Here is a 27,383-nt window from a genome sequence, read left to right as displayed (position 1 = left end):
GAAACATTGATTCGGGTTTTCATTCTTTTGACGTTCAACAAACATTTACTACTGACTTCCTATATTCTTTATTACTCAAACTCTCTTTCACAAAATGTTATCATGCACATTATTGGGGAACTTGCTAAAAATGCAGAAACCCAGGCCCCAGCCCATCCCTACTGAATCAGAACCTGCATTTTAATAAGATCCACAGGTAATCAGTGTGCATAGTGAAGTTTTAGAAGCACTAGACTATGTGATGAACATTCATTGCATGAATAAATAAAGGGGTGAATAAACACTGTTGGTTCATGAGAGCTTCTCAGTCAGGATAACCCAGCTTTGCTGTGTTTACGTGGGGAGAACTCCCCCAGCGCCTTCAGTCACATGAGCAGGCTTGGCACCTAAGCACCTCAAGACTCTTGTAACACATCAGTAGAGAATTGCAGTGGGTGAACAGGAAAAATTGGCCCTCTATAAGCTGAGGGAGTGACGGCTGCTGCCCAAATTTCATTATCCAAAGGGACATTGAAAACTTGGGGTTGATGTGGCTGCCATTGTCCAAGGGGTTACTCTGGTGTTCAGTGTGTAGCAGGCTGTGTTTTAGGTTCCAAGTAGTAAGTTTGTTTTGGACTCAATCGAATGGGTTGGGGTCGAAGGCCAGGCCAAGCCAGGGCCTGGGTAATGATCAGGCAGATAACCTCAGAAAGGTTAGATGACAAGGCTGACAGAGGAAATATGTTGATGCTAAGGGCTCTATCTGACACACCTGACGTAGACCACCAAGAATAATGCAAGATCCCTTCAGTTGTGGGTTGGGGAAGAGGTTCTGTGGGACTCTGAGCTTGCCAGTAGTATACCGGCTGCCCTAATCAAGATGGGCCCAAGTCTTGGAGGGCCTGAACCTGTCAGTTGACAATCAGTGGTGCAGGCTGAGAAGTAGAGTTTGAGGAAAGGTTGGGGCATGCTCTGGCCCAAATGGAGGAGAGTGGTGGACAGAAACAAGGATAGTGTTCCTGCACAGAAACCAACACACACCCTTTGAGAGCTGGATACTAGGGAATTGAAAATGCAGAATTAACAGGTAATACTACAGCAAGGCTGGAAACTGACCACAGGGAAGGACACATCTATTCTTCCAGCTTGTTCAGCGTGACTACTCTGTCTTCCATTATCCAGTGGGCTCTCTGACAAATGAAACACAAGAGCTATGCAGACAGTTGTTCCCCAGGCTTCCTGATTGGCCTTCATTATAGTCCTTCCCTGCTGAAATCTTTTGTTGAGAAATGGTTTATCTAAGTACCATAAGCAAACTGAGGTGATGCTGTAGTGGGGCAGGAAAAATTTGTCCAGAAATCTCTGTCACTGGTCAGATACAGATGCTTCCTGGTAAGACCAAGCCAAGTTGATAAACATTTGCTTTTTTCTGCCAAAAATCTGGCTCCTTTTTATCGTAAGATTCGTCATTTCCCCACTCTCATTCTTAGATAACTGCTCCTTTCCACTCTCAAATCATGATGTTCCCTATGTTCTTCCACTCTGGGCTCCAGGGATGGGCATCACATTTCCATGGCCACATGGCCCAGACCCAAGCCAATGAGCATATCCCATTATCCTCCCTTCTACCAGCTTAAGTACTGAAACTGTTACCCAACTTGGTCTATTGAGACTTAATTCTGGAACTTCTGTCAAACTGAATTGGGAATCTTTCTGATGGACTGGGAACTGGAAGGATGTAATCCTAGCGTTCTTGGGAACCACTGTGGGAAGAGGTAAGTAAGGCCATAATGGAGGAAAGCAAAATTCAGAAATAAGTATAAGAGAAAGAGGAAGACAAAGACAGAAAGAGACTGAAAAAAAGAGAGTCCTGCTGATACCTTCTGAGCCCTTGAACTTAGCAATGCCTCAAGCTTGTCCTATCCTGAATACTTCAATTATATGAGCCAATAAATTCCCTTTTACTCTTTGAACCAGTTAGCATTTTATCTCTTGCAACCAAGCGTTGAACAGGATGCTGGAGTATCAGTAGACCCTTCTAGCACTGTTCCACTGAAACAAGCATTTTCAGGGTTGGATATCCTCAAGGAGGCAGTGCAGGCTGGATCATTTTAAAAATGAGGAAACAGACTTAAGAGAATCAGCAAGGCCATTCTTCAACCTTTGGGAAACTACAGGTTAATAAAACTAATAGTTTCTATTTATTTAATGTTTCTTTGACCCATGCATTGAACTAGTAACTTCTCCTATGTTAGTACCTTTAATCCTTATGATAATACAATAAGAAAAGCACTATTATCTCAGAAAACTGAGGCTCAGAGTGGTTAAGTCATTCACCTTAGTTCACCCAGCCAGTATATCTCTTTCACTTTGTCTCTGAAAAGAAAAGCTTCAGTCCATTGACTTTTTTTTATCCATTGACTTTTAAAGCCAAAATGCCTGATTGATTTTTGAGCCATTTAATTAGCAAATATTACTTGAGAACTTACTACGTATCAAGAGGTTACACAAGCAGGGTTATGAAAGTTCTGTATGGCAAGTTGAGTCCTAGTGGAAAACATTACAGAGTGGGATGGATTGCAAGTATTCTGGAGTGGCTCAGGCTCCAGCAGTGGGATAATTATTGAAATGCTAGTATAGTCTGCATTTGTGCTTTTGAAAAGGATGAATAGAGCATTTTTTCCTGTAACTATTTAAGGTATTCATCAGTGATGCACACAAAGCACCCACTAGGACCTAGAGGCAAGATGATGCCATTAAATAAGGCACACAGAGAATTTTTTAAATCTCATAAATCCAATCATCTTAGTTCTATAATATAAACTAAGGATTTTACTTGTTGGGAATGAAAAGAGCATAGGTACTGGAACCATGCAGAATCTAGGTTTTCTTCTGGGGTTCTGGCTTTTTTTTTTTTTTTACCACTAGCTATTGGCTTCTCAGCTTCTCTGAACCTTGGGGTTGTTTTTCATCTCCACAGTAGTGTTAGTTACAACTTCTTTCGCAGTGGCTGTTATGATGAATAAATAGACATGTGGAAAGTGCCTTGTCCAGTGCCTGACAGTCAGTAGCCACTCAACACACTTCTCCTCCTCCGTGGAAAAGAGAGACAGAATTTTGAGGTGAGAATTTTGGGAATTATTCTTGTGAGCTTATTACTCCCAATAAATCTAGCACTTCTTTAAATTGGTCTGATTAACCTTTAAGTGAGTGAAAGACCTTCTGATTCAAATACTATTTGTCAACCTCTTATTTGTTTCTGTGTTTGTTTTTAATCCACATAGCTCAGTAAAACTTCTTAAAATAGAAATGTTAGCTAAAGATGAGGTCAGAATTTTGATTCAGAGCTGGCAATTCACTTGTACTGTTTCCGAGGGAAAAAATAAAACTATTATACTATAACTACTCCTGAGACTGTGTTATGGAGTCTACACAATAAAGTGGGAAAACAAATAGTGTTTCCATAAAATCTCATATCCCTCAAAGTATAAAATGCACATTAAAAATATGGAAAATATAGAAGAAAGTGGAAGATAAAAGAAGACAAGTTTTCTCATTAAATAATGTAAACCTTGTGTTATGTAGACTGAGATATTTTTCCTATTAGACACATAGTTGGACAGAATTAGCATATGAACCAACACCAAATTCTAGAATAAGAAAAAAGGGAAAGAAAGAATGAAAGAGTTGAGTAGATACTTGGATACATAGCCAACATAATGTAGCCCTGGTGGTCAAGTGGTTAAGATTCAGCGCTCTCCCCACAGTGGCCCAGGTTTGTTTCCCAGTCAGGGAACCACACCACTCATCTGTCGGTTGTCATACTGTGGTGTCTGCATGTTACTGTGATACTAAAAACTATGCCGTAGGGGTTTCAAAATACGGACAGGGTCACCCACGGTGGTGAACAGGTTTCAGTGGAGCTTCCCGACTATGACAAACTAGAAAGAAGAACCTGGCCCCCCACTTCTGAAAAAACCGCCCATGAGAACCCTGTGAATAGCAGTGGAGCATTGTCTGATACAGCACCAGAAGGTGAGAGGATGGCACAGAAAGACCGGGCAGGGTTCTGCTCTGCTGTACATAGGGTTGCTGGGAGTTGGAGTCAACTCAATGGCACTAACAACACAGCCAACATAAAGCTTGGTGCTACCTCAATTGACCAATGAAAATGCTAACCAATAGGAAAAAGACTGGGAATATTCTGACCACCTTCCTGGGAGAGTGTGTGTGTGTGTGTCTGTGTGTCTTGTGCACAGAGGAGGGGAGAGGATAAGTGTAGGGAGTAGAAGTCCCCAGGAAAGCGTTTTCAGTGGCAATTCTCCTACTGATTCCTTTAAGAACACGGCCAGGAGTGAAAGCTTTCTTTCCTCACATTTGGTGCATATGGTGCCCTAGGGGCAAGCATATTCTGTAGCCTTTCTGTACCAGTGATCTTGGAATACTCTTTCCAAGCTGGAGCACCTGTTGTCAAAACACTAATGGTGTTTCTGATAAAGCCCAACCAGACAGGTGATGAGAGGAATAAAATGGGACATGACAACCTCTGAAGGCAGTCATAAGAAAAAAATTTCCAGTGAAAATAGCTCCTAATGTGTAATTGACCAGAGATGCTGATAAGAATTGGAAGAGAATTAATAGTCATTGTTATGTACTTCATGCTCAAAGTTACATGTTTGTCATAAATATTCATTTTTTGGAAAGGCAGAAGATATGATCATCTAAAAGGTTCACAGTGACATTAACAAGCATAATTCAAAAGCATTTTTCAAAGAAGTTAACAGACACCAAGATTCTCATTGCTTTGGTTGAGGTTATTTGAAAGAAACAGACTCTCAGAGTAGAACTAGTGAAGGACATGGGAGAAAAGCATTCCGTCTCTCTTAGAAACCAAGGAGAATCAGCCAGCCTTTCCTCTATCCCAGGCAGCAGGGAGGTTTCCCCAAGGCTGAGGTTATTCTATTTATGTGCGGCAAATGGGGAAGACCATTTCCTCCCTGCCTCATGGTTTTCCCTACTTCCTGTGACTTCTCCTTTTCTTGGAATTCTGACCTCACTTGATCTAAAGTACAACAATAAATTGCAGAGAGAGGCAGCTGGCTCCCCAAAGACAGGAAGGAATGCCTCCAAGCCATTTTAGGAAGCTGGAGAGGTGTTGTGGACTGTTAATTTATCCTTTCTTTACACTGCTTGTTTCTGTTATCCTACTGATAGTCACAAGTAACTGCTGATCTGGAACAGCAAGAAGAGGCAGGGGATGTGCTCTCAACTACCAGACCATTATGCCTAGTTTCATTCCTGCTTAATGGGGATGCTATACCAGGACACATCAATGAATCATTTTCTTGGGCACGCGTACCATTAAGAGATTGTGGATCCACATTCCTTGTCACAAAAATTTTAAGCTAATATTAAGTTGGCCGCTTACATTCTGCCAGTGCTTTAGGTCCTGAAGGTCCAGAAGCATGCCCTGAGATGTGGGATGGATTCATCAGGAAGTGTTGCCAGGAAAACTGATAGGTGGGCGGGGAAGTAAGGCAGGGACAGGAAGGAAGCCAGGCAAGGGGATCTTCCCAGGCACAGTCCCACAGAGAGTGACTTTGACTCAGTTTGTAACCAAACTCAACAGGTTCCCCTCTTGGTGAGTGCAGAGCCAAAAAGCACAATCAAGGCTGAAGTGGCTGAAGAAAAATGTTTATTGCTTGCCCAAGCAATGGAGAACACCAGTGATGGCTCCCAAAGCAGTGTCCCCCCGGGGTTAGTGCTGGCTGAGACTTTATACACCAGAGTACAGAGGATACATTACAACTGTGTAACAACTGGGCCCAATCAGGCGCATGTGCAGGCCATTACCTAAGTTCAAGGCATCATTACATAACGAGTTCAAGGAACATGTCATTATTTAATGGGTCCATTGTAACTTTTGGACACTTAGAGCTGGAGCAAATTGCAGGGGTCTTGCTGCAACTATGTAAGTTTCACCGTAGGATGGCGACATCTGCAAAAACGGGGACAACAACCTCTGAAAAATAGTACATTTCATTTTCTCCTTGTCTGGAAAATATTTGACTGATCATGTTGGTTATTCATCAGATTCTCAGTAACCCTTACCTTGCCTGGTTCCTGTTCACAAGTTCTGCAGGGGAACTGTGAAACAGTGACGAGCACGCCTCAGAACTGTCCCAGTCAGGAGCAAGGGTGCTAGAGAGTTCGCTCCCCTGCTCCTCTCTGTCAGTGATTAAGGGCGGCCTCTGAAGACAGAAATTTCCAGGTGTTACCATTGCCAACAAGCAAAACCAGTTCCAGTGACTGAGGACAGTTCTCATTAAAGAGTCACAGTTTCAGGCTGTTGGAAGGGAAAGTGCACCAGCAGGCCACGTGCACAGAAACCATCCAAGGGTCTGCGGGACCTGGGTGGAGACAGGCTGACATTGTACTGAGTGCCTTACCTCTCTTGTAGTGTTCAATTCTTGCCTCAAGCCTGGGCTTGATAACTTTTTAAAGTGGAATCTACTCATCTTCATTGTACAGATGTGGAAGCTCAGCCTTAGAAATGTTAAGTCCTAAGTCTAAAGTCTTCCAATTAGAGAAACATTGGACCCAGGGGCCCAAATCCTTCACCACGTGTACTTCCCGTTCATGTGCAAATAAATTTAAGGAATTTTGGACTTTAAGTGATCTGTTTCTTGATCCTTGAACAATTCACAGTATGTATACCTACCTAGTCATCATGAAAATTACAACTATTTTCCTGGGTTCCATAAACAACATTTTTGCACATTATCAAAGATGGTTAAAATGTCTGTGGCAACACTGCATGTCTTAAGAGAGAGATAAAACCAGTGTATGCACAAAATTAATTCATGACATTTTAGTCTTCATAATATGATAGCAAATTAAATCTGCATTATAGGGGCAGCTTCATATAAAGGATAAAATGAATATGAAATTACACACTTAATCTTGAGAAGGATAGAATCTTTAAATTTGAAAGACATTTTCTTTTATCCATTGTTTATAAGGTATTTTTTAAGATTGCAGTGTGTAGCTATATCAAGCTATACTCTATAATTCACGTATTTAATTCTTGTTCTCTGCCATATAAACATAATTACTGAGAACAATCAATTTGTTCCCATTTGATAAAGGACTAAATTAAGAATAACAGATTACACAGCACCGAGTTTGAAGTATGTGTGGGATGTTTACTGTGATGCTACTGAAAACTCCTCTGACTTCTGGAAGAATAATTTCCGTTCTTGCTTCTCAAGCGAGTGACTGATGTTCGCTTGTCTATTTGCTAGGTTAGATCTAGTTTCCAAATAGCCTGCTGGAGACATCTGATTGCTGGGATGGGGGCTGGAAATGTCTTGGAATTAAGGTCCTGTTGTCTGAGGTCATTTTCATGAGACTATTTCACACAATTCTTCCTTCTCCAGATGTTTTAATATTGTCATTGGTCGTATTTCATGGCCCCAACTCTTCAGGTCTACCTATATCTGTGCCCTTTGGTATTGTGTGGCAGACACATCCTAAGGTGACCCCAATGACCCATTCCCTTGTATAATCCCCTCCCCTTGAGTGTAGGCTGCACTATGACTTGCTTATAACAACATGAATATGGTGAAGGTGACAGGTGTCACTCCCTTGGTTTGGTCACGTTATAAAACTCTCTTAGTTGATGAGAGAGAGAGCGAGAGAGAGAGAAATTGACTGCCCCCCTGGCCTTGAAGAAGCAAGCTGCCTTGATGTGAACTGTCTATGGACAGGGCCATGTGGCAGGGGAATACAGGCAGCCTCTAGTTTCTGAGGGCCTCAGTCCTGCAAACACAAGGAACTGAAGTCTTCCAACAATCACACGAGCTTCGAAGAGGATCCCAAGGCTCAGCTAAGACCCCAGCTCCTCCCCTACACTTTGATTCCAGCCTGTGAGAGAACCCAGTTAAAGCATGCTCAAACCTCGGACCTACAGAAATTGTGAGATTAAAAAAGTGTGTTGTTTTCCTAACTGCTAAGTTTACAGCAATTTGTTACACAGCAATAAAAACCTGACACACCTACCCACATGAATGCTGGGTTTGACCATGTGATCTGCTCTGGCCAACGGGGATGGAGAAACTTGATGGAAGCAGAGGCTTGACAAAGGAATCTTGTATTTCTACATTCTTTCTTCAACTCTTGCTACTGCCACCAAAACACACGTGCTAGGCTGATGGAGGGATGTGAGAGACACATGGAGTAGAGCTGACTTGTCCCCTCTGAGTCCATCCTAGACCAGCCAGACCCCAGGCAACCTGCCATCTGACCATAGACACATGAGCGGGCCCAGTGGAAATCAGCTAAGCCTGTCTCAGATCAGCAAAACATCTCTTAGCTGACCTACAGACACATGAGAAACAATAAATGCTTGTCATTTTAAGTCATTAAGTTTTAAGATGCCTTTTATGCCACATCTGTGGCAGTAGATAATTGCTATGTGTCCCACTGCTGCAGGACACATTTGAGCTTAAATCATATATAATTGCCTGCTTGAACTTTTTTCTAATCAAAACACTTAAAAGCATAAAAGGAGAGATTTGGGGAGCTGGTGAGAGAAAAGAGATGACCGTTTGCTGTAAATTCTTGACATAAGAGAAATTCTTTTCCAATAAGGTTGAAAATAAATTTTTAATTTTCTTTAGCATTTTACAGAGCATATTTAAGCAATAGCAAAAATAAAGGCCACTTGAATCTTTTGTATAAAATCTTTCATAGAAGCATTCCATTTTTCTTCTCTTCCAAGGCCTCCAACTCCATCATCTCCGTGTGCTCATGCAGGAAGCGTTTTGGAGGCTTTAGGACACAATCATGTGTAGAGGAGTCCTTCATCCTTCTGCCTTCCATATCACACACCATCACAGAACTACAAATATTCCCTCTAACAACACAGTGCTCCCTGCAGGAAACTTTGTCACAGTCTCTTCCTCTGATAGGAATGGGGAGGAGGTAGTGCCAACAGGAGAGAGGCCTGGGGATGGAGCTGGAAGAGAGTAAGATGCTCTCTCAGAGGCTGAGGGGAAAAAAGCAAATTGAAAGTACTTTTCCATTCTGTGGACACAAGCTTTTATCTTGGACCTGATACTGTCCAGAGACTAGAAGTTCTAGGCACGAGATGAGGGGCTGCCCTTCTTTTCAGAGGACAGCTCTGTTCTTTTTGATCCTCACAAACTCACCACTGGGAACAACAGGATACAGGAAGCATCATAATTCAGTTTGGATTCACTAAATGTCAGTAAACAAAATGCACTGAAAAGATTTTTAAGTGATTTTTTTCTTTCCCATCTTGGGAAAGCTACATGATGGAATCTTTCTACAGCCTGATTATCAGCTAGCTTACTTGCAAACAACTGCAGTATCTTGAAATGTTCCTTTTCTAATCTAGCTAAATGTAAACGTATTCAAATCTGTCTGAATTTACCTATTTAAGTTCCACATATATGTCTGTAAAATTTGCATTGTCAGATGAAATGGGCCTGAGGCCCTGGATGAAAGATGGGGAAGAAAACATGGTCGCTAGGGCAGAAGCACGTTCACTTAATGGTGGACAAAACTGCTTCTTCAGGGAGTCTAATATCTTTAGAATGCTTCATAGGGAGCCTGTCCTAAAGAGTTAACCATCAAGTTACTGGGGAGCCTTAGAAAGCCATCTGCTGCTATTCTGGATGGTCAACTTACTGGTGACAGTGCCAATATAATGGTTCAAGGATAACTGTATGCTGGGGAAAGATTGGCTCAGCTGCTCCCAGGAGACCCTGCAGCGGGAAGCATTCAAGTTCCTGGCCCCTTGCCAATCACTTCCCACCCTGTGACTGGCCTGTTGCCTGCTGGGCAATGCCAGGCACTGGGGAACCGTTTGCCTTCTGCTTGCCCTCCAACTTCTCAAAGCAGTTTTTATTTGAGGATCATCTCCCCTCCTGAAAGATTCATCTTCATCTTCACAAGTTAGGATTTCACTTCTGAGTGCTTACATTCATTCACCTCCCTCAGTGCAATGTTGGGTTCATACAAATACTTCATATGTTCCTTCTTGACAAGAAGTGTCCCTAAACCAGCTCCATTTCCTTCAGAATTTGCTAAAGTATAAGGTAAACTCAGAGAGCAAGGAGGGCAAGGAAAGCTAAAATTTCAAGCCATTTATAAGTCTTATATTCTTTTTCAGAATCCCGACTCAAACAGCGCTTGAAATGTAGAACTAAGTCAAGGGTTCAGAATATTATTATAGAAGTGACCTTCACAGATTGACTTCACAGTTGCTAAGGCCTTAAAACGTGTGTTCCTCTTGTTATTTCTTGGACAAACCTCTCTCTACTTATTTTTTGGGACCAGTTCCTCACACGTTTGCAAAAGCTTCAGCTAATTTTTCATTTGTGAACTCTCCAGATCAATTCCAAGGATCCATCTAGTTTTGATGATTACCTGTCAAAATGACAGTGATTTTCTATCAAGACAAAACTTCTCTTTGTTCAGAGGAAACAAGGGTAAGCTACTTCCAAATGATAGCATCTAAAGAGCCATGTATTTGCTAGGAGACACTTCTGCTACCTCTAAATACAATTCCTGGGCACAGTGCAAAGCTTCATACCACAAAATGGGAAAAAGGTAGCTTGTCATGGTTAGAGGAATAATATTCAGTTTTCAATAGAGAAGAGAGTTCATTGACTTTTAGAATAAAGCGAGAAACTGTATTTAAAAAATTCTATTATTAGTTAATTGCTGCATATATGTAGTTAAAAAAATCTAGCATACCTCACATACCAAGAATGCTGCTAAGATTTTAGGGTGCGTTATCTTCACCTTTAAAAACAACTACTGTCCGTGGACCCAGACGGAGTGTAAAATTGCAACAGCCATCAGTCACCCCACCAAAATCATAAAATCCTTCCTGTCCCTCTTGAAAATCTCAAAACAACATCACAGCAGGAATGTAATCAATCATAACAGTCATATTTACAACATGCAATTTAACTGTAATGACATATAAGAATTCCGTTATCACAAAGGTGCTTCCCTGAGACATTTGTGTCTTCCTATCATCCTGAAAAACAGCCTTCAAGGGTAAGCATACTGTTAGCAGCACATTTCAATTGAAAAAATAATCTGTCCAAAACGATGTAATTTCCATCAAAGTATATAATCTGAAAGAGATCATAAATGTATATGTAGAATACGCTTATTATCACATTTAGTTGTCGAACATGAAGAATTTCATATTTGAACGGAATTTCACCCAGAGTCAAGGTCCATATATGGAAGCATTGAGCTTCCCTTTCTTAGGAGCCCTTCATAGCTGCATCTCCAGGATGCCAAGAAGCTGATTCTGCCCTGATTCCTTTGACTTGCCTGTTTCCACAGTCAATTTCTGTGCTCATGAATATACACTATAAAAAAAAAAGGCAAACAATACAAGTAGCTTAAAAAGAAGTTTTCCTGCCTTCAAATAGAAGCTGAAGTCATTTTTAAAGGAATCCAGCATATTTAATCCTGACCACTCCAAATAAAAGAGAAAAATAGCGGTAAACATATTTTGCAATTCAGCAATCAAAAAGAAGGATGTGGATTCCATGATATTAATACTGATAGAACTGACTAAACAATATTATTGCCTTCACACATCTTAAATATAAGTAGTGATTAACTGATGATATTGCTGTAATTGCACATAATCAACCAGTCCTGTATTTGTTTTTGAATATCAAAATTCATAGTATTTAATAAGTCATAAATGGTACCTCTAGGAGGTACCTCTAGGAAGACCTTAACTCCTAATCAGTTCCATCATTGGGTAAGACTTCATAACAGGGCTTCTTAATTAGGTTCTGCTTTAGAATGCAAAACAGATTGTTCACACTGCCCAATGCCACACAAACGTCACATTAAACTCCAGCAGCATTTCTCTAGAAAGTTTCTGAAATTTATCCATGAGCACTGGGTCTAGTGTGGATGTTACTATTCCCTGAGGATCTCTAACTAAATAGCACACATCTGGAAGAAGACCAGGTCAACAGCCAGTAAGCACATAAGCTGGCTGCAGTCACTTCCCTGAGAATGGAACATTTTGCTTTTAAAAAGCAAATGAAGGTTTCAAGTACACATATTCAGTTAGAGCTGGTGGATCAAAATATAACTCACTGAAGTATTTGTGTCTCGAAAGTGATCTGAAAGGCCTGATTCATATTCTGTCCCATACAAATATTCAGTGACTGAGAATTAGATGAGTTCACAGGGATCTCATCACACAGCAAATAATTAAAAATTATACAAAAGGAAGAGCACATTTTTAAATGCAATCAAAAAGAGCTTATGAGGCCTATTAAGTTCAAGTAACAACTTCTCTGCACGGTTCAGATAGTCAAAATAAAATGATCATTGTTGTTTTATTGTGAGGGGAGGGGCTCCTTGTTGGAAGGTTAGAAAGTGAGGGCTTTTGAAAAGTTAACTTCATTGTTGGGATGTGACGCCACACACGAAAGGCTCCCTTCCCAGCCCCTAACTTTCCCTTAAAGGTTAGGTCTTGCACTGGGAGAATGTTGATTCAGTGACGGTGGTAGTTTAAGCGGGGATTCAAATAGAACACATTCATCACTTCGGCAAAAGAATGCATCTCCAGCATAGAATTGGTGGCCTAACGCTGCTATTAAAAAGGACATTCATTTGCTTATTTTTGTGACTTCTTACTAGCTTCTAGCATAATAAATGCCATTCGTATGGTCTAAAAGAGTTAGTTAAATAGAAACATTTTGCTCCCTGTCTGGTCAATAAGGTCAACTGTATGCATTTAAAAATACCTTCAAATAAATAATTTCTCTTTTCTTATCAAGCTGTAAGCTCTGAATACTATTCTATTTTACTATACATTATCATTTGAGAAAGAAATTTATTGTTCAGACTTTCGTCCTGTAGCTCGATTCATTTCTAGATACTGGCTTCTATCACAATTAAAATACGCGCCCCTGTAGGCCTGTGTCTCCTACACAACGAGGAAATGTGCCTCTTTCATACACGAAAAGATATGAAAGATAATAGTGCAGGTTCAAGTTAAGTTGGAATAGGAATAAAATTTTGCCTGGTTTAAGTCAACAAAATCACAGCATTTTGATTTCACATGTAAATTTCACATATGGATGGAATTGGTTTGAAAGCTGAAACTGAAATTTTCCGTTACTGCACTTGCATCTATTATTTTAAATTACAGTGTATTTGTAATTACTAATTTGGTTTAAAGACAAAGATTCATTGGCAATCTTAAAAGACACTGGTTAAAGGGAATTTGGATATCACGTAAGTATTAAATATACTAATTTTAAAAATAGCATGGATTCGCATTGAGATTTTTCCATACTACACAAAAGATTATTGTGCTTCAACCACTGTAAATATATTTAACTAAATTCTATTTAGTTGTGCTAAAAATATACCTATACAAATAAAAACAACAGAACTCAGTGAGAAGTAAATAAAAAGCATAATTTCAGCTTTCTGATGACTAATTATATAGAATCAAAATGTTCTTTAAGTAGTCAGAAGTGCAGTCTGATTTGGCAATAAGGGCCTTTCTTGACATTACACCAGTTATAAGAAGCCAGTTGAAGAGACTTTAGCCCAATGAGAATCCAGAAAATTTTCATCATAAATGCTCCCTACAGGAATGGGACACTGGCATCTGATTTCTCTTTTTTAGGGACATTTCAATGAATAAAGAAGGAACTTGTGCTTTATTATATAACTTATTTTCATTTCAAATTCCCAAATGATAAAAGTTTTAAAACAATGTAGGTAATTTTAGTAAAGAGGAACTTAGAATAAGGAACATTGCATCTCTCTCATAGATTCTATGAACCCTTCAAAGTGCTCTAAAAACATTATAAATTTGATTAGCAGCAAAGCATTAGCCTAGTCAAAACTCCCCCTTCCCCCCACATATATGTACATATACACACTGGACATCAATATATTCTATTAGTCTACCTTAAATTTGACAATTTGACAATTTGACAGTTATTCCCAAAGGCTGTGCAAGGTTACAAATACTGTCTACACCTTATCACGGTTCAAGACCACTAGCACCTAAGTGCTTAAGAGAGAACCAATCCTTTCATTAAAACAAACAAAAACAAAAACAATTCAATCACATATTTTGAATTTCTTTTAGGATTAAAAAAAATAAAGAGATACAGTGAATCACCCAATATATTATTATTTTGAGTCCTATAATTTTCTTTATCTAAAACTATTTTTTATACATAGAAGGTTAGATGCCTTTAAACATAGTTTCAGCAATCCTAAGTATAAAATATTCCTTTGAAAAATATGACAAGGTTTTGTTTTTCTTTTTAACTTGGAGGAAACTTCTGTGAGGAGTGGGTTTTCTTCCCACAGATGAATTGTGCAGCATTTTCTTCCAGGAGCACACTGAGAGCGCTGTCATCCTGTATATAATGTGTCCTAGGAATGGAGCCTCCAAGCACACAGCCGTCATATAGCCTAACACCAGACCTCCAGAAAGAGGTCCTGCGGGCACCATGGCATCTTGGTCTTTTCTCTTCCACTCTCTTTTAGCAGCACCCCATCCTTGGGCATCTTGCAGCAGTAGCTGAAGTCCAGAACTTGAACTTCATGGGGAAAATCAAATCCATTCAAAACACAGCATTTTCATCTTTTGGTTGGGTGATTCTTGGTCCCCCACGGATAGGAGTGATACCTAGAAGATTCAGAGTGGAAAGAGTTCTCTGTAGTCACAAATATTTTAGTTCACACATTCCATTTCAAAAGCAGTCACTCAGGTATGTCAGCAAATAATTCACAATAAATAAAAAGGTGATTCTAAACATAATAGAAGGCGGACATTTTTAGAAAGCTACCTTTTATTAAAGTTCAGTGTTAACATTGTCTTCCTCAAATTATGCACTCAATAGGAATGGATACCCATTTATAGTGGAAAAATAAACATTCAAAGCAGCTTGTACATTTAAATGCCTATGTACATTAAATATCTGTTTTACTTGTTCATTAGTTAATTCGGGGAAAAAGCACAAGTTGATTGGATGTAGATTTCTTTTTATATTATATATCAGTACTTCTCAATACCTATTGCATTGTTACAAAATGAAACATTAATATATACTTTTAAGTACATAAGGATGATACGCTTATCATCTATTCACTCACAGAATTTAAACAGTTTTACTCTCACAAACAACAATGATAAAATTAAAGCAAGCTAGGCTGTATCCTTCTGGTAAGGAAGCTAAATGTTTATACATGTACAGTTAATTGTACAACCCTGCAAATGATCAACACTAGAGCTCACGCTGGGCTGGCAAGTTTGTTTTTTACTTTGTTTCATTTTCTTTGTACTTTCTTCCTGTCCACTCAGTCCTACTTCCCCTTCCTAGAAATGAGGAATCCCCCATTTTGGTTACAGATCCTTGCTACTATTTCTGTTTCTGTTACCATTTTCTTTAGCTAATGCAGCATTTTGTGCCTGAGACATTCTTCCTACCAACTGCCCAAGTAGTCTCCCCATTATTTAAACCGTTCTAGAAATCTTCCCCAAAGATAGCTAGTAGCTAGATAATGGCTTTATCCTGAGACTTTTGGTTTGAAAATGGCATCTCTCTATCCCTAACTAAATATAAACTCTATGATCTAAGCTGAAAATGTGCCATATCTTGGCTTAATGCTTTAGTTGCTGTCTGGATGCTTTGTAGATGTGTGCATAAGTTTGAACTGATAGTCTTAAGTTGTAAACTTGAGTAATACAGGAATTGCATATGTAATTCTCTCCATGTGGTGATTAATCAAGGTCATTTAACAACATTTTGCAATGATGATGACAATGACAATGAAAACAATTGCAGATATGACTAGATACTCGTGGAGGAGTTAAAACAATGCTTCCCATTTCTAACCGTATTACTAGGGCAGCTTTTCTCAACTTTTGTTCCAAGTGAAAGATGAGTAATCACTGAGATGAACAAGGTCAACAGATTTCTTTCCTACAGTACATCTCAGAGTCTTTTATATGGCAATGTGTGTCAACATTCTCCAAAAAGGGAAAATCGTACATTCAGAGTTTCCCAAATCTATTTGGTCAAAAAATTTTATTTTTCAGGGAACATCTATTAACATGTTTGATAATCCTGGCTATTCTATGGAACCTATTTGGGAAAATACATTCTACTGATTCTAAATATTGAGTCTAAAAATCTCAACATGTCCTGTGATATTTAGCATCCTCTATCCTTTGACTATGGAAAAATCATGACTGTCACAGCTGATCTGATTCATACTTGGAATTATGTGTATTTCCAGCTTGTGAAGTATTAGGTACTTCTAAGCCGAGTCTGACATATTTCTTGAGAATTAATTGGGAACACCAGTAAACAAGCAATGGCTTTATTCACAAGCCAAGGGTTATTTTTACTAGTAAACTGTGAAGACTGTTTCTCCCAAGATATATTCTATCATTGTTATTAGAAGCTGAAAAGGGAACACTATGGCTATATGGATTTTACAATGAGTGATTTATTTTATTTTGGAGGATTTTAAGAAAATTTTATGTCATATCCAACATATTTTGCTTGAACTTGACCATTTAAATCATATCTTCATGACTTAGAATTCTGAATATAATTGTAAATAATTTTTTGCCTTCATTATTAGGCATTTTTTGGTAAAGATTGGCACTTGAGCTAACATCTGTTGCCAATCTTCCTTTTTTTTCTTCCTCTTCTTCTCCCCAAAGCCCCTGGTACACAGTTGTATATTCTAGTTGTGAGTGCTTCTGGTTGTGCTATGTGGTATGCTGCCTCAGCATGGCCTGATGAGTGGTGCCATGTCCACACACAGGATCCAAATCAGCGAAATCCTGGGCCGTGGAAGTGGAGCACACAAACTTAACCACTCGGCCACAGGGCTGGCCCCCATTTTTTAGGCATTTTATTATCTATTTATCATAATACAAAAATTTGCAATTCTTTTAATACAGGAATATATCTTTGGAAGTAGAAGTAATGTTTGATTTTTCAAAAACTTGATAGTAGAACTAGAAAAGGATAAAAATTTAAAAATAAGACTGAAATTAATTAATTGTTTGTTTGTTTGTTCATTTTTTTGGTGAGGAAGATTCACCCTGAGCTAACGTCTATGCCAATCTTCCTCTAATTTGTATGTGAGATGCTGCCACATCATGGCTTGATGAGTGGTGTGTAGGTCTGTGCCTAGGATCTGAACCTGTGAGCCTCAGACCAAGGAAGCAGAGCGTGCAAACTTAACCACTATGCCACTGGGCTGGCTCCATGAAATTATTATTTAAAAAGGAAAAATAACAGCTCTTGTAAAAGCTTCCCTAAGTTCCTTATACACCTGGCTTTTTATTGATATTTAGTTGATTTTCTGCAAAAATACGAAGTTATTCATTGCCTATGATCCTGAGTCTCTGAGAAAATGTAGATAAAAACATGACAAGAGTGACCTCTGCCCCCTTTACAAGCCAAGGGCACTTGAAATAATAAGATGCTGAGAGTCAAGAACAGAAACATTCATACTATTTATGAAAGGCTGGATGTACTCGGCCCAAGAGTTGAAAATGAAAACTCAAAATCTCTCTAGGGATGGTGGGAGGAGAGTGATTATGGAAATTTCTATTAACAATATACCTTTAGAAAATGAGACTGACTCATCATTTCTCTGCAGTTACAAATCACAACAGAACTAAATTTACAAAGGTAGTATTTTGGAAATATATTGTCAAGCCAAAAGAGCAAGCAGTTGAATAATCTAATGTGTGATTCAGAAGAACAACTAGATGAAATAGGAGAAGTAAAAAGAAAATATTGGAGACTGAACTAATCTCAAAAAAGAATCTCATTTCCACATAATGACCTTAACAGGATGTTCTTGAGATCTCTCTCTCTCTCACCATGGCTAATAGTTATTTTAGGGGAAGACTTCTAGAATAATTTAAATAGCAGTCACAAAATAGCTTCACTAGCTGGAACAAAAGGCAGTTCCTTCAGGCATAAAAGGCCACTTTGGGAGAACAAACTCCACAGGACTGTGCCTCCACAGCAATGTTGAGCCCTTATAGAATGCTTATGTGGTTGTTTACAATCAGTTTGATGATTCAGTTATGTTGGGCTCCTTGAAAAAGTCAAGAGACCACTCATGTGGAGTAGATACTGTCAGTGCCCATATCCCCTCACCCATAGCACTTCAAAGCATACTGGCCTGATTTCCAACTGCCAGCACCTGAACTTCTTTTCCTGAGGATTTCTCCGGCCTTGAGAATCTACTTGGTCCACCTTTACAGGGGCCAGAAACGCCAGGGAACTAACATCCTCTAGGGAATGACCTCAAACAGAATGATGGAAATTGGAGGACAAATACCCCAGCTCCCTCTCTCTTTGAGTGGGCTAACTGAGGTACACAGTCTATACTGGCTCTCTGGATCCCACAGATTTCCCCTGTGGGATCAAGCTCTAGTCACTCAATGGTAACTTTCTTGAAAATGAAAACTTTATTGAATTATTTCTTCACTCCCCTGCCAGTGCTTCCTGGAATTGCCTTTCAAATAAAGTAATTGTACTCAAATCTTTATGCCCAACAGCAAAATTGCAGGAATCCAGAACTGGATGAAATTGATAAAATAGAGTATATTTTTAGAGCACCAATAACAGTCACATTAGAAGATAACATACAGCCCCAGTAAACTGAAGTTTCTTATTTAGGGTAAGCAAGTGGCAACGCATAACAACAAATCTCTTTCCCACAAACACGCCTTAGATTCACCGCAAGTGGTTCTGTTTAGTTGCATTTTCCCCCTTGCATTCTACACAAATAATGGGTAGATTTCAGTGATGGAAATCTGAGTTTACAGTTCTTCTAGAATGGAACAAACAAATGCTTAATTAAAAAAACAATCTGGAAATGCTTTTCCATTTCATTATTTTTTATGGGAGTAAATTACTACTAAGTGATTACCTTTTCCTTTTTAAGAGAGAATAAAGCAGCTGCATCCATACAAAAGCTGGGCAACATACATAAAGTAGAGGAAGATGGGCACGATGTTAGCTCAGGGCCAATTTTCCTTAGCAAAAAGAGGAGGATTGGCAGTGGATGTTAGCTCAGGGCTAATCTTCCTAAAAAAATTTTAAAAGAAAAAGATGGGCAACATACAGTCTACCCATGGTAATGTCTAGTCTAAGCCAAGATATTTTTTAAAACTGTTTAAAAAAAAAGCTGGGAAAAAAATCCTTCTTGAGTCCAGGATAGAGAAATCAGATCTAACATCCACGGGTGTTGATTGATCTCACATTTGAAAGCAAACTCTAGATCTCACCTGTTAGAAGTAAAATTGTAATAACCACTTTCCTCTAGGACTTCTTCAATCACAGTCTAAAGATGAAACAAAAATCAGGTTAGTATTGAATTAAAAGCAACAGAATAAAATCATTCAGAGGCGTTGCAAAAACCTTACCTGCATCTGTTCATATGTTACTCCCTCCTCCAAATCAAAGCTGGTGGGTAGATCTGAAATAAATTATGGAAACTCTGACATTTGGTTCACATTTTCTTAGTTAGACTTATTGGCAATTATGACTCAACTGCAGCAAAAGCAGGTCAATTTCTTAATGATGAAGATGAGTGCTTACAAGCCCATTTCAAATTATCTTGGTTTTGAATATTCAAACTCTTTGTTTCTCTTCCTTTAATAACTGGCTGCTTTCGGGGTGGCCATGGCAAAATAGTACACAAGATTTATGGGCATTGCTCCTGGTATAAATTGGCCAATTAAGTTAGGGGTGTGTGTGTGTGCGTGCGCATGTACACACTCGTGCACATGTGCATGTTAAGGATGGGTGCAGAGTGATTCCAAACAGAAACTACTTGATGGGTGAGTTTTCTGCTTAAGAAACTCTCCCTAATCCATAAGGCAAAAGGGTAGATATGTGTTAGAACGAAATTCTTACAGGGAGGCAGAAATACACAAGGAAAGACAACAAAGATCTGACCCTTTCATATGGCTGCCTAGACAAAAATAAAATACATTTAATGCCACAAGACAATACTTCTTTTGATGTTTCATCTAAGTATGATATATCAGCACCTTAACCCACCGCGGGGCCACCCAAAGCAATGTTGACCAGCTTCCAGTCAAATCAATCAACAGTGACGTATGTGGAGGCCCAGAATTTCCTCTGCCACTTAGGGGGAGACAAAAGAGAATGGATTGAAGGTTGCGAGGAGGCATGAGGATGTGAATCCCGGCAGCTCATTTTTAAAGTCCAGCTTAAAGGTGTTCCCCAAAGGACCCCCAGGCCCTGCCTCTTTGCTTTTGCCGAGCCTGCTATGACAAGGGATGTGCCTGGTATGCTCTGGGGTGGGGCATCCAGCTGCCATGGAAGAGTCTGTCAGCTCACTCTCAGGCCACTGAGAAACTTCCCCGAGCTGCTATTGTAGGATGTCTGGCCTCCAGACTGACTGACCTGCCTTGGGGACGCTATCGAAAGCAAATGACTTTAGACAACAGTTAACTTGATCTTAAAGATTTCTCAGGAACTATTTTAAGTGAAATTCTGCCCACACAGGTTAGCTTTATGCTAGGAGTCCAAGACTTAGAGGAAGTTTGATAATTCATACGTGAAGTGATTTGCCTAAATTAAGCAACAACAAAAGCACAACAGAAGTGAGTGCCTTTCACAGATGGGGAGATGGCAAGTCTTTAACTGTAAAAGCTCCACTTCTATCCATTCCACTGAGTGACGTAATCAGAGTTTACAGGGATTCAAAAATTATCTAGGAATTCTGAAGCCTCAGAGAGGCTTGAAAACCTCTGCTGGGAGTTCAAATGTCACAAGAAGCGTTACGTTACACTGAGTCCCCATTAACGGTGAAGCATTTTTCACCTGTTTCCACGGACCCTCACTATAACCCTATGGGGCAGCCACCATTTGTAGCCTCTGATTTTACAGGCAAGGAAACGGCGGTTTAGAGGTCAAATAATTTGCCCACAGTCCACTACTAAATGCTTGACCTGTGATTTGAATCTAGGCATCTAGGTTTCCAGAATCTTCACCTTTAATACCTATGCTATATTGCCTCCCTATGTGAGATCTATGCAAAAAAGAAAATATATATATATATATCTGATGTGGATTCTTGAGATAACTTTTACATTTTCTCTGTTTTAAATATTCGAACTCTTCATTCCTGCTTTTTATCTCCCTGGATGCTTTTGGGCATTTGATTTCCTGTCATCAGATAAGCAAAAAAAAATAAAAGGAAATACAATTCACCCACACAGATTCTGATGTTTGTTTACGGTATTAATAAATGATCAAGGAAGCTGCTCCAACTGGGTAAAATAAATCTCAGGGAATTTCTGGATTCCTACTATATGTCCCTTCCAGCTATTGCCATAGATAATCGAAATAAGCTCTATTTTTCTTTTAAACTGAAGATAATCTTTTAAGGATAGCTGTTGATCCAAACAATATATCTCTTTGTGAAAGCCAGATTTCCTGTGTTGACGACCATTACCTGCCGGGTCATTTGGGGACAGGCTGTGTCCTCCTGACGAATGACATGATAAATGATAATCTGCTGTGAAAACGTTGGGCTCAATCGGTTCTGGAGACCCCTGAGATAACTGAAACAGAAAAAGCAGAACGACATCTTATTCTACACTCAGAAGAAAACGACAGGAGTCCTCTGGGTGGGGTTTTCCATTTCCCTATGTCTCTGTGCAGAAAATTTAGTGCTCTGTGGTCTTCAGTCCCTTGTAAATAGATAAAGACATGTCTTCCTTCCAAAAAAACTTACACATTGGAGGCAGGCAAATTATAGTGAAAGCAAGTTAGACAATTCCCTGGTCATATGAAAAAAATACTTTACACTTTATAGCTTTATGAAAGCAACATAAAAATGGATAGAAAAATAATAGCATGAACTAGGATATCAAACTGTTACTTTTCTCAGGAGCAGGAAGAAGAAACTCCAGTTGTTAAACAGAGTATGTTTAGCCCAAATCACGATCCTGTAACTGCTTTGAACAATGCCTTCTTGCCTGACCAAGGCAAACAAGTTTCTTAATATGCTTTTCTAAATCACTAGTAATTAATTTTAATCTTGAAACATTAATTTCCAACAGTCTGAAAGAAAGGGTAAATCACCAAATGGCAGAATCTATTAAAGTTCCAATTGTTTAATGCCCTTCTGTAAAGCTGAATTTTTTAAATGGAATTTGAGTCTATACACATTTTTCAACTTCCTTTCACCTTTGATTCCAACCAGCACTTGGGTTGGCCAAGCTTTTGTGCCTGTGTTAATATAACACAATTTTAAAATGTCATTCTATATTAATAAACCAGCAACAAAAGGCACAATTTATACTATGTAACAGCAGTTAGCTTTGATTAACATCCTCTGTTCATGAATTAAAATATATCATTGTTCAATCACTTGAGAAAAATGTTTGGGAATATATATTACTTATACAACATACGCCTACCCTATGACCTAGCAATCCCACTCTTAGGTATATACACAAGAGAAATGAGTACTTCTGTCCACCAAAACACATACATAAGAATATTTGTAGCACTTTTCTTCATAATAACCAATAAGTGGAAAAACTCATATGTCCACAGACAGAAGGATAGATAGATATATTGTGGTGTGCTTATCCAATGGAATTCTGCAAAGCGTGAAAAAGAACAAACTGGATACACACAGCAACATGAATGACTGTGGAGCAAAATAAGCCAGACACAAAAGAACATGTGATGTATGAGCCTACTTGTAGATGTTTTCACAATCAGGCAAAGCTAACCAATGGTGATAGAGACTGAAATAATGATTGCACGGTGGTAGATGGTGGGGTTTGACTGGGGAAAGGAAGGCAGGAGCTTTCTTGGAGATGGAAATGTTGCATATTTGTGTGGGTGGTGGTCACATGGGTGAATATATATGTAAAATTTCATGGAGCTGTGTACAAATCTTACTGTATGCATTATGTATTTGATACCTTAATAAAAACATTTTATATTAGCCATTGATAATTATTTCACTAATGTACTTTGCATACTGTAAATACAAATCATATCTGTATTTTTCAGTCTCCATGTTGCCAAACACTACACTTTAGAAAAAAATATGGTTCCATCCTTTTTTATTCTTGAAATTTTGTTTTCCTTACTTCAGTGACAGCTGATAAAATTAATAACCCATCTGTACAATGACAAGATTGTAACATACTGTAATGCAGGAGGATCTGATAGTCACACGCTTAATAATTTTCTCATCAGTTCTGTTAGGATGCCACAGAGATAGTCCTAAGCATTCCGTATTTCTCATATCCAAACTAGTAGGTTGCACCAACTAAGCTTCTTAATAAGTCTTGTAATGCTGAAAATGATTTCCTTTCAAATGACTTTACATAGGATTGTTTTTCATATGGTTGAGCATAAGATTTAATTTGGCTGCCTGAAATGCTCATCCTAATTATAGAAAGCTTATTTAAGTCAACTTAATTATTAAGTGTACAACTTAGAATCAGAAAGATTTCACAAACAAGTAGATGTTTAAAGTTGCACAGTAAAGTGTGTTAATTGTGACCTGGAGAGGTCAAGATAGTCATTTTAAGACGACAAGAACTAGTCCTTTTCAATGATTCAAACCTTGAAGAGAGGGGCGTTTGAGGTTTCCAGTGCTTGTGTCACATGAGCAGTCTCCTCTGGCTTAAGAACTGAAATCCTCAGGGAGATGGGCCCATGGGGAAAGGCAGGGACTAAAACTCATTAATCCCATGTTTGAATCCCAGACACATTTATTTTTATTCTAGGAATTTCCCAGAACTTCTTCCTTTGGCAGTTCAGTTTTTTGACACACATATTCTTTCAGCAAATCTTTTTTGCCACTTACTATGTGTTATGATTTGAGTAGGTTTTGTAAAACAGAGATGAAAACTGTTCAATGCACATACACTGATGATCTACTCAGCTTCTTAGCATCATGCTGGGCACCAAGGAAGACACAGAAATGATCTGGCCTCCATGAGACTTGCAATTTGACTAGGAAACTATACTAACTGTACATGAAACAACAGGGTGATGCAATAAAAAATTAAATATGAAATGACATGGTGAGTTCTAAACTTACAAAAGAAGGATGCTTCGTGAAGAGTAGTATGGTTTTCAGAGGCTCTGTAGAAGAAACCTTGGAGCTAAGCCTCGAAGAATGGATTTGGGTGGATGGAAGAAAGTGAAGCAGACATTCCAGGTGAGAGGAACTTGAGGGCAAAGGCTAGGCACTGCATGTTTAGTGGCAAAGTGATGAAACGGATATGACTTAAGTCCATGCTATGGAGGTGTGGGGATTCAGGTCGAAGGGAAGAAGGCAAGTACCATTCATTAATTCAGTGCGTATTTTTTTTTTTTTATCAACTATTATGTGCCAAGCAAAGATCCAAACAATGAAAAAAAAAAAACACCAATGGTGACCAAAAATTGTACTCTTGGAGCTTACTGCCTAACTAGGGAGAAATACGACTGTAAAATATCCACCTGGATATATGAGAAATTGTGACTGTGCTAAATGCATTGAAGGACAGGCATGTGGTTCTAGGAGGTGATAGACAGATTTAACTTAGCCAGGGAAGGCTTTCCCAAAAGAGTAACACATGCTGAGAGCCAAAATAATGAGTAAGAAAGAGTAAAGGCTGGAGTAGGAAGAGCATTATAACGAGGAAAGACGAAAAAGCATGTGTAAAAACTCAGGAGGAAGCAGCATGGTAGATGGACAGGCTTTAGACAGGCCCTTGTGGCTGGTGTGGAGACAGCAAAGGGCAAGAGTGGTACGAGGTGAAGGTGGAGAGAGGGGTGGAGCCTGCACCAAACAAGACCATGAATACCATGCTGAGGATTGTGGCATTTTATACAAAGAGCCCCCTGAACGGTTTTCTGTGTTTGTGTGTGTGATGTGATCAGATTTCTGTTTTGAAGAGATTACCAGAATGCAAATAGACCATGAGGAGGCTCTTGCAAATAATGGAGATCTACAAAGCTAGATCCCAGAGTTTAGATGGTGAAGTAGGAAACTGGAAGCTACCAATGTCTTTGAGTATGCTAACAAAAAACAAGTGTTTAGGAACTAACTATTAGTCTGGCAAGATGGATTGGAGAACAAGGAGATCAGCAAAGAGGCTGTGACTAAGAGCTTGCACTAGGTGGCAGCCAAAAGAAAGAAATGGATATAAAAGATCAAATATTCTTAGTTGATACCAACAGTAGCACCTGTGGCCATTGATTATGTGCTACATTCTAGACACATTTGATGTTCTATTTGGTTCTTCCAACTACCCTCTAAGGTAGGCATTCTCCTCATTTTACAGATGAGGAAACTGAGAAGTAAGGTAATTTGCTCAAGGAGGATAGCTAGTAGGGGTAGACCAGGGCTAGAACCCAGGGCTGTAACATCAAAGGTCAAGCAAAACCACCTACACTATGAAAACTCTCCAGATGTTAATGACTTACGGGACGCAAGAAGTAAAGTGGAGCAGTTGAAAGTGACTGCAGGCTTTAAAGACTGGGCAGAAGGAAAATGAATGCTTCCAGTGATATTCGATGTGGACAAAGGAAGGAAGAAGGTGGTGAGTCCAATTCTAGATATGCCAGACGGCAGAGTAAAGGTTTACCCAGTAGGTGGGAAAATGGATGATACAACAGAACCTTTTCAAAGCAGCAGCCCCTATGCTGGCCAAGGCAATGAGGTGGTTCTGCAGTTCTAGACCAGCACAGTGTGGCCCTCTTTGCCTAATGAACATTCAGCTTAGAGGTGTACCTCCTGTCTTGGGCACGTATGTTCTGTTTGGAAGACTGTGTAAGACTCTCCTTCTGAACTGACATGACGGGCTCCCCTGCTCTGAATCAACATTTACAGTTCTAGAGAGCAAATGAAGGTACATACTTTTGAACAAGTCAAGTAAATATTAGAGAGAACAGACTATATCACTGTTACCACCTCCTCCCCCCAAAAAGACCTGATTTTGAGCAAGTGTTGAGCAATTTTAGCACTTCATTGGCCAATTGAGAATATAGTATTTTTTAGGTAAAACCTAAAGAGAAGAAAACACGAGAAACTACAAATATAATCTTCATTAAATTCCCCAAACTATATCTTCTTTTCCGTGTCATAAAATAAGGTTATCTTCGGTGCAGAACAACTACACAAATTATTTTGAATCTAATCAACTGAGGTGGGATTCTGAAGGAAAATGAGCCAAACATAAATGAAATTAGGTGCCAAAAGTAAGAAATAGTCAACATATTCCATCACACTTCACTTGTCAGTCCTTGGATCTTTTTTCCTTTAGATGCTCCTTGTCTTCTTGACTGAATTATATAACATGTTAAGACAACATATTGCCTTATTTTTCATCTTTCCTAACCTACAGCTCTTTCCTATTAGTTTTTATAGGCCACTTTGTTAACTGAATGTCCAGTATTTACACTCGCTATTTGCTTATACTTAAACACTCAAACACGTACGCACGTGCTCCTTCACTCGCACGGTCTCTCATCAGCTCCAGGGATGCGCACCCCGACTCTCACCTTCACTTCTCCCAGAAGAAGTCTTGCTGCTGTGGTTTTTACATTTCCACCAAGGATTGTGTTTCTAACAAAGAATTCCAAAACTGAAAGAAGGCTGCAAAACCACTATTCTATGGTAATTACAACCAGGAGCTCATCTTCCCCAGGTCTGCACTCAGAAGATGAACGGTGGTCTGAGCCAGGTGGGCAGGAGAACCCTGCTATAAGAGCTTCTCCACTTGGTTTAAACAGATCAGCGCTGGGCACTGCTGATTCATGAGACCTCCACGGGACCCTGATGAGGCTAGGCAAATATAAGGCGTAATTATTATATGCATAAAGAGCCATTAATTAAAGTCCGAGGAGAGGAGCAATCTGCCTGCCTGGAAAAGAGCTGGAAACCTGGAGTTAGGCATTAAAGAGATTGCTAGGTACTAAATAAGGTAAACTTAACCTTGCTGATCTGAGTTGAAGTGTAGATTAGGAACCCAAGAGAAGTGCCAGGAAGGCCCATGCCTACAGGAAGCAGTTCTGGCTCATTTACCCCACAGCACAGAAATGTCACTGGGTTTTGTCTAGACCTTCTTACTTAAAGTGTGGTCTGTAGAATGGCAGATTGGCAGTACATGGGAGCTTGGTAGAAATGCAAAATCTTGGGCCCAGAATGCAATTGTATCTGAGTACATATTTTAGCCTACTAGACAACTTGTCTTTCTAACGAAAAGTCTCGAGTCTGTGGGATAGACCACATCCCACAGTTCACAGTGGGCAGGCACT

The 27,383-nt window shown here is 39.3% G+C and overlaps 1 protein-coding gene across 11 annotated transcripts in view; it reads right to left on the bottom strand.

Moving 5' to 3' along the window:
- Nucleotides 1-8,627: 8,627 nt before the first annotated feature.
- NEK10 (NIMA related kinase 10) overlaps nucleotides 8,628-27,383 on the bottom strand; it is a 216,979-nt gene continuing 198,223 nt past the window's right edge. For all 11 annotated transcript variants that reach the window (XM_023620822.2, XM_070239001.1, XM_070239002.1 and 8 more), the window contains 4 exons: nucleotides 21,559-21,667; nucleotides 19,496-19,548; nucleotides 19,358-19,413; nucleotides 8,628-14,716 (listed from right to left, as the gene is read on the bottom strand). In XM_023620822.2, coding sequence (XP_023476590.2) covers nucleotides 14,668-14,716; nucleotides 19,358-19,413; nucleotides 19,496-19,548; nucleotides 21,559-21,667 — 267 coding nt within the window. In that variant the 3' untranslated portion in view covers nucleotides 8,628-14,667. The remainder of the gene's footprint in view (nucleotides 14,717-19,357; nucleotides 19,414-19,495; nucleotides 19,549-21,558; nucleotides 21,668-27,383) is intronic.

The sequence above is a fragment of the Equus caballus genome, chromosome 16 (assembly GCF_041296265.1).
Source record: "Equus caballus isolate H_3958 breed thoroughbred chromosome 16, TB-T2T, whole genome shotgun sequence".
In the NCBI taxonomy this organism is placed as follows: domain Eukaryota; kingdom Metazoa; phylum Chordata; class Mammalia; order Perissodactyla; family Equidae; genus Equus; species Equus caballus.
Note: the sequence above shows the minus strand (reverse complement) of the source record. Positions and strands in the feature narration are given on the sequence as shown.